Source organism: Triticum urartu, unplaced genomic scaffold (assembly GCF_003073215.2).
Source record: "Triticum urartu cultivar G1812 unplaced genomic scaffold, Tu2.1 TuUngrouped_contig_5304, whole genome shotgun sequence".
In the NCBI taxonomy this organism is placed as follows: Eukaryota; Viridiplantae; Streptophyta; class Magnoliopsida; order Poales; family Poaceae; genus Triticum; species Triticum urartu.
The window spans coordinates 1-13,759 of NW_024115970.1; the positions used below are offsets into that span (position 1 = coordinate 1).

The window sequence follows — 13,759 nt, forward strand, 5'->3', positions numbered from 1 at the left end:
CGCCCCCCCTGCCGCTTCCCCGTCGACCCCGAGGTCAACTCCAGGATCTACCTCTGGCGGGGCCACCCCTGGAACCTCGAGGTCGACGCCGTCGTCAACTCCACCAACGAGGTCGCGCCTGCCTCCCGATGCCGCAGATATGCGTGCCACTGCCACCATCCATGCCTGTGCTAACGGTTCCTGCGTGGTTGCTGTACGCAGAGCTTGGACGAGGCGCATAGCAGCCCGGGGCTGCATGCCGCGGCGGGGCCGGAGCTCGCTGAGGAGTGCGCCACCTTGGTACGCCACTTCCTCGGTTGCTGTTCCAGGGGCGGATTTGGATTTCGACTCGTGATCACAGTCTGTTTTGTTTCTGTTTTTATGGATATTTGCAGGGTGGGTGCCGGACTGGGATGGCCAAGATGACCAATGCCTATGATCTGCCTGCTAGGTTGGTGATTTGATTTCGTTTTCATGAGCGCTCTACTTGTTACCTGAGAATGGAGACTCGAGAGGGCAGATAGCTGAGCCTCCCAGCATTGAAATGTAGTTGGGCAACCATTGCTGAAGTTCTAACGCTCTGCCTACACATTCTTAAACAAAGGATGTCGTCCGTTGCCCATTGTGGGTATATACGAGATGTTTGCTCCCTAGAGAAGTTCATTCGATCAATAATCCTTTGTAACTACTGATTTTGACCCCTTTTATGTGGACAGTCAAATTTTAGATAATTGTGCTTTTAAGCGCTCTTGACGTCTTATAATAATCATTTTTAACTTGGCGAGCAGCAGCTTTCAAGAAAAGAGTAGTTTCAGGGATTACAGAAGTCCACTTTGGATTTAGTCCAGCATTTGCAGAAAATGAACTTGGATACCAAAAGTAGTGCCCACCATAAAGTTCATTTGGATAACTTGGAAAGGTAGTAGTTAGATGCCTGCAGAAGGAATTAACGATTAAGTACATTATCATCTGAATTAACAGAACGAGCAACATTTCATTGTCAATGATTCCATGGGCATGAACAACGAACAATCTTGTGGTCACTGTCGTTCACCAACTGACCCTGGTTGCTCTCTGAGACATCCCACCCACCGTTCTGGAATTTTTTTTCAGTCAGTTACTGCTGTGAACTGGGTGATTTTTTTTTTTGCCAAGGCAATACTAATTTGCTGATGTGCTGATGTATTTTATCATTAGACATTCGATGATATTTTACATTTAGTTACTTACTGATGTAACAATGTAGTGGGGAGATCTCTATTTAGCCCAAAATGCCCACTATGGACTGACCATATTGGGTGATTACTCTGGCTGTGCAACATCACACCAGCCATTACAACTGCAATGCTTGCTCACCATGGGATAGCCATAGTATGCTCAGACAAGTTGTCTGCTTCCATGTCCCATTCTGCATTTCATACTGTAAAGCTTATAGTAGTTTGGGTGTAATGCGCTTAACAGTGCAATTTGAATGACTCATTTTCCATTTGAATAAATACTTTCTGTAAGTGTAGCAGAACAGAGTTGTACCTGTCTTACACTCAAGGATGACAATCGATTCCGTTTTATTTGCTCTTCCATCTGTTATCATGCTTATCGACATGCTTTGCAGGAAAGTCATCCATACAGTGGGCCCTAAATATGCTGTCAAGTATCACACAGCTGCAGAGAGTGCACTTAGCCACTGCTACAGGTCTTGCCTGGAACTACTCGTAGAGAATGGTCTTGAAAGGTATATTAAAAGCTTTGACGCTTGAATACTTGCATATTCTGTTTGTGTTACAGTTTGATGTCTTGCAATACTGCATTCCACGTTGTACGCCCTGCAATTTATGCGAGGTTAAGTTATTTATTTTGCCTTTCATGTGATTAGCATTGCAATGGGCTGCATATACACAGAAGCCAAAAATTATCCCCGTGAACCGGCTGCCCATGTGGCAATAAGTGAGTTATATTGTCAATATCTTCTTTCATTTCTCTTTATGTTCCGCTATTGTTTGATTTGTTCTATGGCTGTTATCCTGCGGATGCAAACTGCAAAGAATGGATTTATCTGTGTTCATGATTTTTCTGTTGAACAGCTACCCTTTCCTAGTTTTTAAGTCCCATCTTCTTTGGATGAGGTTGAGCAGGAACTGTGAGACGTTTTCTGGAGAAGCAGAAGGACAAAATAACTGCCGTTGTCTTTTGTACCATATCATCAACTGATACAGAGATATATAAAAGGTACTTAGACTGAAATCCAGTACTACTAATTAAATGTGGTGATTTTCCTGCATATGTTGACAGTGTTGCATTCTGCAGATTGCTTCCTCTTTATTTCCCACGGGACAAACAAGAGGAAGAGATAGCTTCGTTAAAACTTCCAGCTGATGTTGGGGACGAGAATGGTGAGCCAATAATAGATGAAAGGAAAATAAGAATAAAAACATTGCCTGCTGAGGCAGCAAATAGCAAGTATGCAGTTCCCGTGCCCGCAGATATTCCTCTTTCTGGTTCTGGATTGACACGTAGAAGGTGAGACTGAAACATACTATTAACGATGATTGGCAGAAATGGCAAGATACTCATAGTTTAGTTGGAGTTTTTCTGATTCTAATTTATCCCATACAGAAATTCTAAGTTGGATTCATATTTGGATCCATCTTTCATGTCCATAATTAAAGATCCGGATCTCCGACGCAAGGAGCAATGGGAAAAGTCTGCGCAGGCAAAGAAGGGATTTAATTTTGCTAAGTTGCTTGGTTTTGGTGATCTTGGTGGTCCTGCATTATCGGCTGCAGAAGAATATTCACTTCATCAAAGATACCTTGCTAAAGCAAATTCCCTTAATCTTTCAGAAATCGCTGAAATGAAAATAATGTATGTAAATTCGTCTTTTTTGGGGATTTTCTTTAGTTTGTTTTCTATCCATGGTTATTTTCCTTCTGCTACTGTATCATTTGCTTGTATTTTGATTTTTTTGGGGTCAATTGCAGTTACCGTGGCGGAGTTGACAGTGAAGGGCGTCCAATTATGGTTGTTGTTGGCGCTCACTTTCTTCTTCGCTGTTTGGACCTGGAACGATTTATTCTATATGTAGTAAAGGTAATTTAGTTGATCCTTAATTTTGTTGAAACAGTTGAATCCCGCATGCTATTTGTACAATACACCTGATTGCTTTTCCATGTACCAACTAAATTTGATTGACCACAAACATCCCCAAAGGTTCACCTTTGACTTTCTGACTTAGGATTTGCCAGTTAGGGTAGTTCAACGCTTGTATATTGATTAGTGAATTGCTCAAGCTTGTTCAATGTTTTTACTGTGATTTTACTTAATATAATACTTGAATGCAATTTTACTTTTTGTATCATCTCATAATTCATTCTTGCATATCCTCATAACTGTGTATACCGAAAGTCTTTTGCTGCATTTCTGATGTCTGAGGCAACCCACATTAGAAATGATACATTTTTGGATTGATTTCAAATGAATCATAGTGGCCCTGATATCATGATTCATGACCTTGAGGATCAGTATGCAGTGCTTTGTCCTCAAAATGCAGAAGTTTCTTAAGGTGTCAAACTGGCCTAGAAGATCTAAATTCACAATACCATTATACTCCTGGGAGTATGTACACCCGCTCCTCATACACCACTTAGTATTAATCGGTTATACATTATTATTTTTAATATACTTCATTAGCAATTACTACCTCTGTAACTGATTTTCTGATTTTACATACTTTGCATATATACTGATTTTCTGTATGTGAGAAGATATATTGCCGGTGCTCTAGGACTTAGAACTGTCTTGCCTTCAATCTGGGATGTCCACTGACTTTCTCCCAACTATCTGTAACCCATGCCTCCTAGGAGGATTGTGACTGTACTTCTACCTTCTCAATGAAATGAAACGCAAAGGTCCTTTGTGTTTTCTCGAAAAAAGAAGATATATTGCAAAACGAAGGTGCCCTGGTGATATTTTTTCGTACTATTAATTAATGAATTATATTGAGAAGGATAAAGCGGTATCATAGATTTGTTTACAAGGTGTACTGAATGTAAGAGTACTCCCGGGAGTGTATAAAGGAATCCTATATATACACAATTTGACAAAATTGAGTGGGCGTGCAGCAAGAAATTCTAGCCAATGTATCTGGCAGTTAACGTAGCAACAATTTTGGACTATGGAAGTAGATCTACAAACTTCTCTAACATATATGATTGTTGCTACTACCTCTTTTTATAGTATCCATTCATCTTGGTTTGGAACATTTGGACAGTAAAATCTGACAGTATCATGATATACTTTGTTTGCAGGAGTTTGAACCTTTGATTCAAAAGCCTTACTCAATTGTCTATTTCCACTCAGCAGCGTCCTTACAAGTGTAAGTGTTGGATATGCAGGCTGGGAAGGAAACTGCATCCCTGTCTGAACCTTAGTGCATTTAACATATAAGAAGCATTGGATGTAATATAAGTTTTTTTAATTTAATTTACAGACAGCCAGACTTGGGATTCATGAAGCGGTTACAACAAATGCTAGGTCGTAAGCATCAGCGAAATCTTCAGGTTGGTACCTCATTTGATCTCATTGTGCAATTTTAATTTTATGTTTGAAGAAAAATAACATCTGATGGCATCGGTCAACACAGGCTATATATGTACTCCACCCAACGCTAGGATTGAGAACGGCTATTTTGGCGTTGCAGCTTCTTGTTGATGGAGATGTAAGTGTGGTTGCAACTACTTTTCATTTGATTATATTATAGTGGGCATGGTTTTTTCTTTCAGTTCCAACCTTTTTTTTTTGTTCTCGTCAATTAGGTCTGGAAGAAAGTTGTCTATGTTGACAGACTTATGCAGCTATTCAGATACGTGCCACGGGAACAACTAACAATTCCAGATTTTGTCTTCCAGTAAGCAATCCTTGCAAATTTTCTAGCTTCTACGCAGGCCTGGTAGCCAAGGCAAGGTATGTTCGGTACTGACATTATTAATCATGCAGGCATGATCTCGAAGTGAATGGTGGAAAGGGCATAATCGTTGATCCTAGAACAAAGCATGTCTACCAAAGACCGTCAGGTTGATATTTAGCAACTTGTCCCTCCCAGTTCCCGGTCACCCCTCTGTCAAATCTCTGTTCTCTGTAGAAGAGTTCACATCTAGATTCGTGAAGTATGTATCTAGTTGAGTTGACACTATGTTCTACATTACATTCTTTATTATCTTAGGAAGCTAGTTATGTATATGTATCTTGTTCTGTATAACCAAATAAAGGCTGTACCTAAATGTCTCTCAAGGTATCCCGCTGGGCTAAATCGCCTAGTCCTTGTGTACTGTAAAATTTTGACTGCTTGCAGTGGAGGAAAAGATTGTCCTGTTATCAATGTTCTGGACATGCTGGCGTAATAATCTTGTGAAGTTACGTAGATGCACCCTTTCCCAGATACTGTATGGTGCCAAGATATTTTGGCCACCTGGTAAGTTAACTTGTTTGTTATTTGCCATTTCGTCCACACCGGTAATTTGTTTGCTAGCGAGATGTTTGCTCAGTTTTAGTTTGAGTTTGCAGTAGGCATTGAGACAATTTGCTTAAAGGATAGTATAGTCAAAACAACAGTAAACTAAAAATGTCAAACCATTTAAAATTGACATGGCTGACATTCGATTTGCATAATTCAACTAGCTACTTATGTACTCCCTCTGTAAAGTAATATAAGATATTTTATATTAGTTTACAGAGGGAGTAATTGTCAAGCGTGATGATGATAGAGTGTATACAGTTAGCCGTATGTCCTCGTCATGAGCGGTTGCTTTCAGGAAGTAATGTTACTTGAGTTTGCCGCTAACAAGTAACACTGGGGCCTTAGATTAATGGGCCTTAAGCATAAGTCCTCTCCTGTATATTGGTGGATAGTTGCATGAAAGCGGCATTTTGGAGTGAATTTCTTGAAACAATAGCTTGTGGAACTATCAGGGAACCGCACATTTTAGGAACTGTGGTCGTCGTTCACATGTTGCATGCTGTTCTCTTTTTTCATTGTAACAAGGGAAACTGTGTTGCTGATGGGTAAAGCTATGGCTGTTGCATTCCAGAACAAATGCTAGCCAGGCTTATTGATTTTAAGGGATTGTGGAAAACAAGTTTGGAATGATCTATTACTATATTCGTTAGATCATACTGAAGTTACTTAAATTCTACTACAAGGTGGTTGTCCTCAAACATTTCATCTCTTATGTTCCCGAACACAATGATATGTTTGCTTTGAGCATGATTAGAAAAATCGGGGTAGCGAAGAAATATCTACAATCAGTTCAACTAGAATGAGATTATCATAGTTCCACAAATATAAATGAGCTTTCAGTAACTCGTAGAGGGCCAAAAATCTACAATTTTTAGAAGTAGTTGACAACTGCACATGAATCAACATCTAATATCTGCAACGCAACTTCATATATTACTGAACCGCACTAACCAGCACACGATGACCCGACATTACACAAAACATTCCTGTCCTGCTGTCTGTTTTCGTTTCTCCAATCTTCATTAAGATAACTATAATCAACATACGAAATGTTCTGGATTCCTTCTAGTGGGAACTATCAAGACTCAAGTATGGGCGATCATTTGCACACCTCATTGACGTGACAAAACTTAATTTATACTCCTATTTAACACTACTAATTGTTTCCGTAAGCTGTCATTGATAATCTTTCATGTGAGTTTACGGCTGTTGTACCGTCACGCTCCTTCCTTGTTTTAAAGCTGCTGTGGATAAGAGCTGTTGTAGATAAGCATTTGATAAATTCTCTTGGGATCAATGATTGTGCTCTTTATACATTTCGTCCAAATATTTTTAATCACATAAACTATGACACAGGCATGAGTTGTACGGGTAAGATGGTAGAAGTGGACTCCATTGTAGCTAATCTTTCGGTATGCGCCAATTATTTTGGACGATCGCATTCGAAATTAAACTCATACAATAGTTAATGGCTGAAAGGCGAACTTTTCTGTCCCTGAGGAAACATTTCATGTTGCAAGCGGCTACAGATGGAAAATATCCTCTATAGTAGTTAAGCTGCGTGATCTTCATAACTATGGCCGTATTATCGTGGAGGCCAGTACCAGGTCTTGCTCGCGTATACCGGGAATTACTAGTATTAGTGTATTATTACAAACTAGTGATAAGTTGGCAAGGTTCCACAGCATATTCGAATCTTCACATATTCTTCTCCCGTTGAGAGGGTTTTAAACAAGCTAAGTACTGTCGACATCAGGCACTGCTCTCACGATGATCTAATGCCACAGCTATGTTACGAGCTGTGATTCGCCCAACTGATTGCAATTTGGCAAAGAGGATGTAAGTCAACAGTTTAAATAGTATGGAGTACGGTTTTCAATGCTGCCCTGTCTGCTTGCTGCTAAATCCGCACACGTTTAGTAGTTTGTTAAAAAAACGCATGTTTAGTACTCCCTCCGTTCCTAAATATTTGTCTTTCTAGACATTTCAAATGACTACTACATACGGATGTATGTAGACATATTTTAGAGTGTAGATTCACTCATTTTGCTCCGTATGTAGTCACTTGTTGAAATGCCTAGAAAGACAAGTATTTAGGAACGGAGGGAGTATTTTTTATATTTCAGACGACCAATGTTCTAAATGTATGGTTGCTGCATGCTATTTTGTTCTGAACCTTTTCTGATTTCTGAAGTTGGGAATTTTCCTTTGTTTCTGTGACTACAATTTCGTGCACCTATTCAAGAAAATTTCCTCATTTTTCCTGTGTTACAGCCTCAAATGGCATGATATCCTACATTTCCAGAACCATGTGAACGAAACAGGGTGTATCAGATGACCAATGTTTCTAAACATATAGGCGTTGCAAATGTTATTTTGTTCTGAAACTTTCTGAAGTCTGAAATTAGATTTAGCAACTGAGCAACAACAATCGCAATGGTTATATTTGTATGACTTTATGTGGCTAAGTCTGCAGGACCTAGCACCGCACACCTATTTATCTTTGAAATTCCGTTTCTTTTGCTTTCCCGTGACTTGATGAAATCGGCGGAGTGCCTACCTTCTTCCAGTGATATATAGAGGAGAGAAAATATTAACTCCATCTCTGAAGAAATGTCACCAATTCCATGCTTGTAGTGATACAACTCATCGGATAATCTTGACCTTTTCTCGCAAAGCTTTGCTTGTGTCTGAACAGTTTGTTCCTTTCAGGTATATTCCCAGCATAACCATGATCTGGTTTCAATACTGTTCTTCCCACAATTCTATAGTACTGAAATTCGGAGGTCAAACCTGATAAACTTAAAGTTGGCATACCTTAGGCCTTGTTTGGTTCATAAGTCCTAAGACTTTTTTTAGTCCCAATTTATAAGTCCCAAGTCCCTAAAAAGTCCCTACATGTTTGATTCCCGAGACTTATAAGTCTCTATAAGACCATATTACAACTATAAGTCCCTATAAATCCCTCCTTGAGAGTCTTATTCCATAAGTCACAAATGCCCACTTTAAGTCCCTATAAGTCCCTCCTGTTTGGTTTAGATGAGACTTATAGGGACTTATTTAAGTCCCTAGACCAATAAGTCCCTGGAAACAAACACCCTCTTAATCCTTCTAATAATAGAAATGTACCATCCGTTGACTCTGCGTATATTTTTGTAAGAACTATCGTGATAATGTACAATCCGTTGTATTTACAAGCGATGCCGTGCATATGATATTTTATAGTTGCAACTAGCAATGTTAGATTGGCATACCACAATATATCCTTACCTGTATGTTTTCACCCGGAATTATGCCTATATATACGTCCTAGAAGCGTGGAGCAAAGCACACAACAAGAGAGAACCAGAAGAAGTACAGAAGTTTAGCCGAGAGATCGCCGGCGGCCATGGCGACTGAACAGCTCAACGTGTTGAAAGCGCTCGACGTTGCCAAGACGCAGCTGTACCATTTCAAGGCCGTCGTGATCGCCGGCATGGGCTTCTTCACGGACGCCTACGACCTCTTCTGCATCGCCCTCGTCACCAAGCTGCTGGGGCGCATCTACTACACCGACCCTGCCCTCAACGAGCCTGGCCACCTCCCGGCAAACGTGTCGGCCGCCGCGAACGGCGGGTCCCTCTTACGCAGACGTTATGTTTCTTCCGCTTCTGGCTCGGCTTCGGCGTCGGCGGCGACTATCCTCTCAGCGCCACCATCATGTCGGAGTATGCTAACAAGAAGACCCGCGGCACCTTTATCGCCGCCGTGTTTGCCATGCAGGGGTTTGGCATCCTATTTGGTACTATCGTCACGATCATCGTCTCGTCCGCATTCCGACATGCATTCCCTGCACCGCCATTCTACATCGACGCCGCGGCATCCATTGGCCCGGAGGCCGACTATGTGTGGCGCATCATCGTCATGTTCGGCACCATCCCGGCTGCCCTGACCTACTACTGGCGCATGAAGATGCCCGAAACTGCGCGGTACACGGCACTCATCGCCGGCAACACGAAGCAAGCCACATCAGACATGTCCAAGGTGCTCAACAAGGAGATCTTAGAGGAGAACGTCCAGGGTGAGCGGGCCACCGGTGATACCTGGGGCCTCTTCTCCCGACAGTTCATGAAGCGCCACGGGGTGCACTTGCTAGCGACCACAAGCACTTGGTTCCTACTCGATGTGGCCTTCTACAGCCAGAACCTGTTCCAGAAGGACATCTTCACCAAGATCGGGTGGATCCCGCCGGCCAAGACTATGAATGCATTGGAGGAGTTGTACCGCATCGCCCGCGCCCAAGCGCTCATCGCGCTCTGTGGCACCGTGCCTGGCTACTGGTTCACCGTCGCCTTCATCGACATCATTGGGAGGTTTTGGATCCAGCTCATGGGATTCACCATGATGACCATTTTCATGCTAGCAATCGCCATACCGTACGACTACTTGGTGAAGCCAGGGCACCACACCGGTTTCGTCGTGCTCTACGGGCTCACTTTCTTCTTCGCCAACTTCGGCCCCAACAGCACAACTTTCATCGTGCCAGCTGAGATCTTCCCTGCGAGGCTCCGGTCCACATGCCACGGTATCTCTGCCGCTACTGGTAAGGCGGGCGCGATCATCGGCGCGTTCGGGTTCCTGTATGCATCGCAGGACCAGAAGAAGCCCGACACCGGCTACTCACGGGGAATTGGCATGCGCAACTCGCTCTTCGTGCTCGCAGGCACAAACTTCCTGGGCCTGCTCTTTTCCCTGCTGGTGCCGGAGTCCAAGGGCAAGTCGCTCGAGGAGCTCTCCAAGGAGAACGTCGGCGACGATGGCATCGAAGCTTAGGCTGGTGTCTAGAGACATTCATGTGTACTTGGACACTCGTGCATTGTTGGTGTGTTTGATTTGATTTTCTGCATTCTGCTGTTTTTTGTTCCTGCGATTATTTCTGAAGTCTTAGCATGTCTACCTAAGACCGTCAGGTTGATATTTAGCAACTTGTCCCTCCCAGTTCCCGGTCACCCCTCTGTCAAATCTCTGTTCTGTGTAGAAGAGTCCACATCTAGTTGAGTTGACATTATGTTCTATATTACATTCTTTCTTACCTTATGAAGGTAGTTATGTATATGTATCTTGTTATGTATAACCAAATAAAGGCTGTACCTAAATGTCTCTCAAGGTATTCCGTTGGGCTGAATCGCCTAGTCCTTGTGTACTCTACAATTATGACTGCTTGCAGTGGAGGAACAGATTGTCCTCTTATAAATGTTCTGGACATGCTGGCGTAATGATCTTGTAAAGTCAGTAAGATGCACCCTTCTCAGATAGAATTCGTAATGTATGGTGTGGATAAGTCAACTTTTTTGTTATTTGCCATTTCGTCCACAGCGGTAATTTTCTCTCTCGAAATCATAGGAAAACTACAATTCATTACATATTTACATTAACTAGAGATGTACTCCCCATGTGAAGAAATATAAGAACACTTATATCACTATTTTAGTAATCTAAACGTTTTTTTAAACATATCTAAACGGTTTTATATTTCTTTACGGAGTGAGTAAATATGTAACCGGTGTGGGGCCAACAACAGACTACGAGTCTGAGCCAAGCATTTGGTGTGGCGCCACCTGTTTGTAGGATCACGGAACCATTTGGAGTGGTGCTGTTGAAGGCACAATTGTTTATTGAAGATATTTCGGAAGGCCCTCGACTAGCTTGAAAAACAAAGCGCAGGAGGTTGTACTGATAATTTTTTTCAAGCGAGATGTTTGATCTGTCCCGCAAAGAAAGAGAGATGTTTGATCTGTTTTAGTTTGAGTTTACTTCCTCTGTTTCTAAATATAAGTCTTTTCAGAGATTTTACTATAGACTACATACGGAGCAAAATGAGTGAATTTATATTCTAAAATATGTCTATATACATCCGTATGTAGTTTGTACTAGAATCTCTAAAAAGACTTATACTCCCTCCGTGAAAAAATATAAGAGCATTTAGACCACTACTTTAGTGATCTAAACACTCTTATATTTATTTACAGAGGGAGTAGCTAGCAGTAGGTGTTGAGACAAATTGGCTTAGAGGACAGTATAGTCAAAACAACAATAAACTAAAAATGTCAACCCATTTAAAATTGATATGGCTGACATTTGATTTTCGTAGACCCAAGTTATTACTTATGTAATTGTCATGCGTGATGATGATAGATTGTACACCATTATTCGTATCTTGTTGTCATGAGAGGTTGCTTTCAGGCCTGAGTTTTGAGCTAACAAGTAACAATGGTGCCTTAGCTTAATGGACCTTAGGCATAAGTCCTCTCCTATATATTGGTGGATAGTTGCATGAAAGTGACATTTTGGAGTGAATTTCTTGAAATAATAGCTTGTGGAACTATCAGGAACAACACTTACTAGGAAACTGTGGTCGTCGTTCGCATTTTGCATGCTGTTTTTTCCATTGTAATAACGAGGGAAACTGTGTTCCTGATGGGCAAGCTATGGTTGTTGCATTCTAGAACAAATGCTAGGAAGGCTTATTGATTTTTAAGGTATTGTGGAAAAGAAGTTTAGAATGATCTATCACATGTATTCGTTAGATCATACTGAAATTACTTTAAATTCTACTACAAGGCGGTTGTACCACGCAAAATGATCCGGCACCATGACCATACTAACCAGCACAAGATGACCCGGCATAACACAATTTCGTTTCTCTAATCTTTATTAAGATAAGAACTATAATCAATATACCATGCAAAAAAAAAACCCTATAACCAATATACAAAATGTTCTGGATTCCTTCTAGTGAGAACTATCAAGATTTTGCACACCTCACTGACTTGACAAAACTTAATTGTATATTATATTTAACACCACTAATTGTTTCCGTAAGCTGTCATTGATAATCTGTCAGGCTGAGCTTACAGTTGTTGTACTGTCACACTCTGATAAGAGCTGTTGTAGATAAGGGTTTGATAAATTCTCTCTGGATCAGGAATTGTGTTCTTGTACATTTCATCCAAATATTTTTAATCGCGTAAACTATGACACCATGTGTTCTACAGGTAAGATGGCAGGAGTGGACACCCTTATTAGCTAAGCTTGCGCGCCAATTATTTTGGAGGATCGCGTCCCAAATTAAACTCATACAAATACAATAGTTGACAAATCGAAAGGCGGACTTTTCCGTTCCTGAGGAAAATTGATAACTATGGTCACATTTCATGTTGCAAGTTGTGGTACAGATGGAAAATATCCCTCTATATTACTTAAGCTGCGTGATCTTCATAACAATGGCAGTATTATCGTGGAGGCCAGCACCAGGTCATGCTCGAGCATACTACAAATTATTACTACTACAAAAACTAGTGACAAGTTGGCAAGGTTCCCCCGCATATTCGGATCTTCACATATTCTTCTCCCGTTGAGAGGGTTTTAAATAAGCTAATTACTGTCCACATCCATATTATGAGCTGCGATTCGCCCAACTGATTGCAATTTGGTAAAGAGAAACGAAGAGAGTGGGAGGATGTAAGTCAACAATTTAAATAATATATGGAGTACGGTTTTCAATGCTGCCCTGTCTGCTTGCTGCTAAATCTGCATATGTTTAGTAGTTTGTTAAAAAAACACTTAGTCGTTTTTATTTTATATTTCAGATTACCAATGTTCTAAACGTATGGTTGCTGCATGCTATTTTGTTCTTAACCTTATCTAGATTCTGCATTCTCCTCTGTTTCTGTGACTACTATGCCATGCATCCAATCCTTCAAGAATAGCACTTGCATTGCTATAGCTGATTTTAACACTACTAGGAAAAGGCCTACTAGCGGCGCACCTGTTTTGCCTACTAATGATGCACTACAGGTGCGCCACTAGCACCACGCCATTAGAATTTTTTACTAATGGCGCATCACTGGTGCGCCATTAGTATCTGGTATACTAATGGCGCACCATGCAGTGCGCCATTAGTATAGCCCACGGTGCGCTATTAGTATGCCTCCCAGGGGACCATATTTACCCATGTGCTTTGGCATACTAATGGCGCACTAGTGGATGATGCACCATTAGAGTCCTTTTTGCAGTGCGCCATTAGTGTGCTGAGTGGTGCGCCACTAGTATGAATATTAGGGATTTTTTTCTTTTCTGATATTTGCACAGGTTACAAAACACATTACTGCACATAATATAGAGAGCACAACATATAAACAACAGATTTATCGAATACAATAGAAGATTAGTCTCCGAATACAATTCATCATATTAGTCTCCAAATTTAAAATACCGAACAAAGTTAGA

General features: G+C 41.2%; 1 protein-coding gene and 1 pseudogene across 1 annotated transcript; both read left to right on the forward strand.

Moving 5' to 3' along the window:
• Positions 1-7: 7 nt before the first annotated feature.
• LOC125529048 (protein GDAP2 homolog) lies at positions 8-10,640 on the forward strand (the record flags this gene model as incomplete). The annotated part of the gene is given in 15 exon segments (XM_048693453.1): positions 8-111; positions 202-279; positions 375-430; positions 1,592-1,711; positions 1,853-1,923; positions 2,112-2,205; positions 2,284-2,496; positions 2,593-2,841; positions 2,958-3,066; positions 4,284-4,351; positions 4,466-4,535; positions 4,619-4,693; positions 4,791-4,882; positions 4,972-5,048; positions 10,441-10,640. Coding segments are annotated over 15 exon segments (1,481 nt in total), but the record flags the coding sequence as incomplete, so codon positions are not given.
• LOC125529049 lies at positions 8,827-10,433 on the forward strand (annotated as a pseudogene).
• Positions 10,641-13,759: the final 3,119 nt, after the last annotated feature.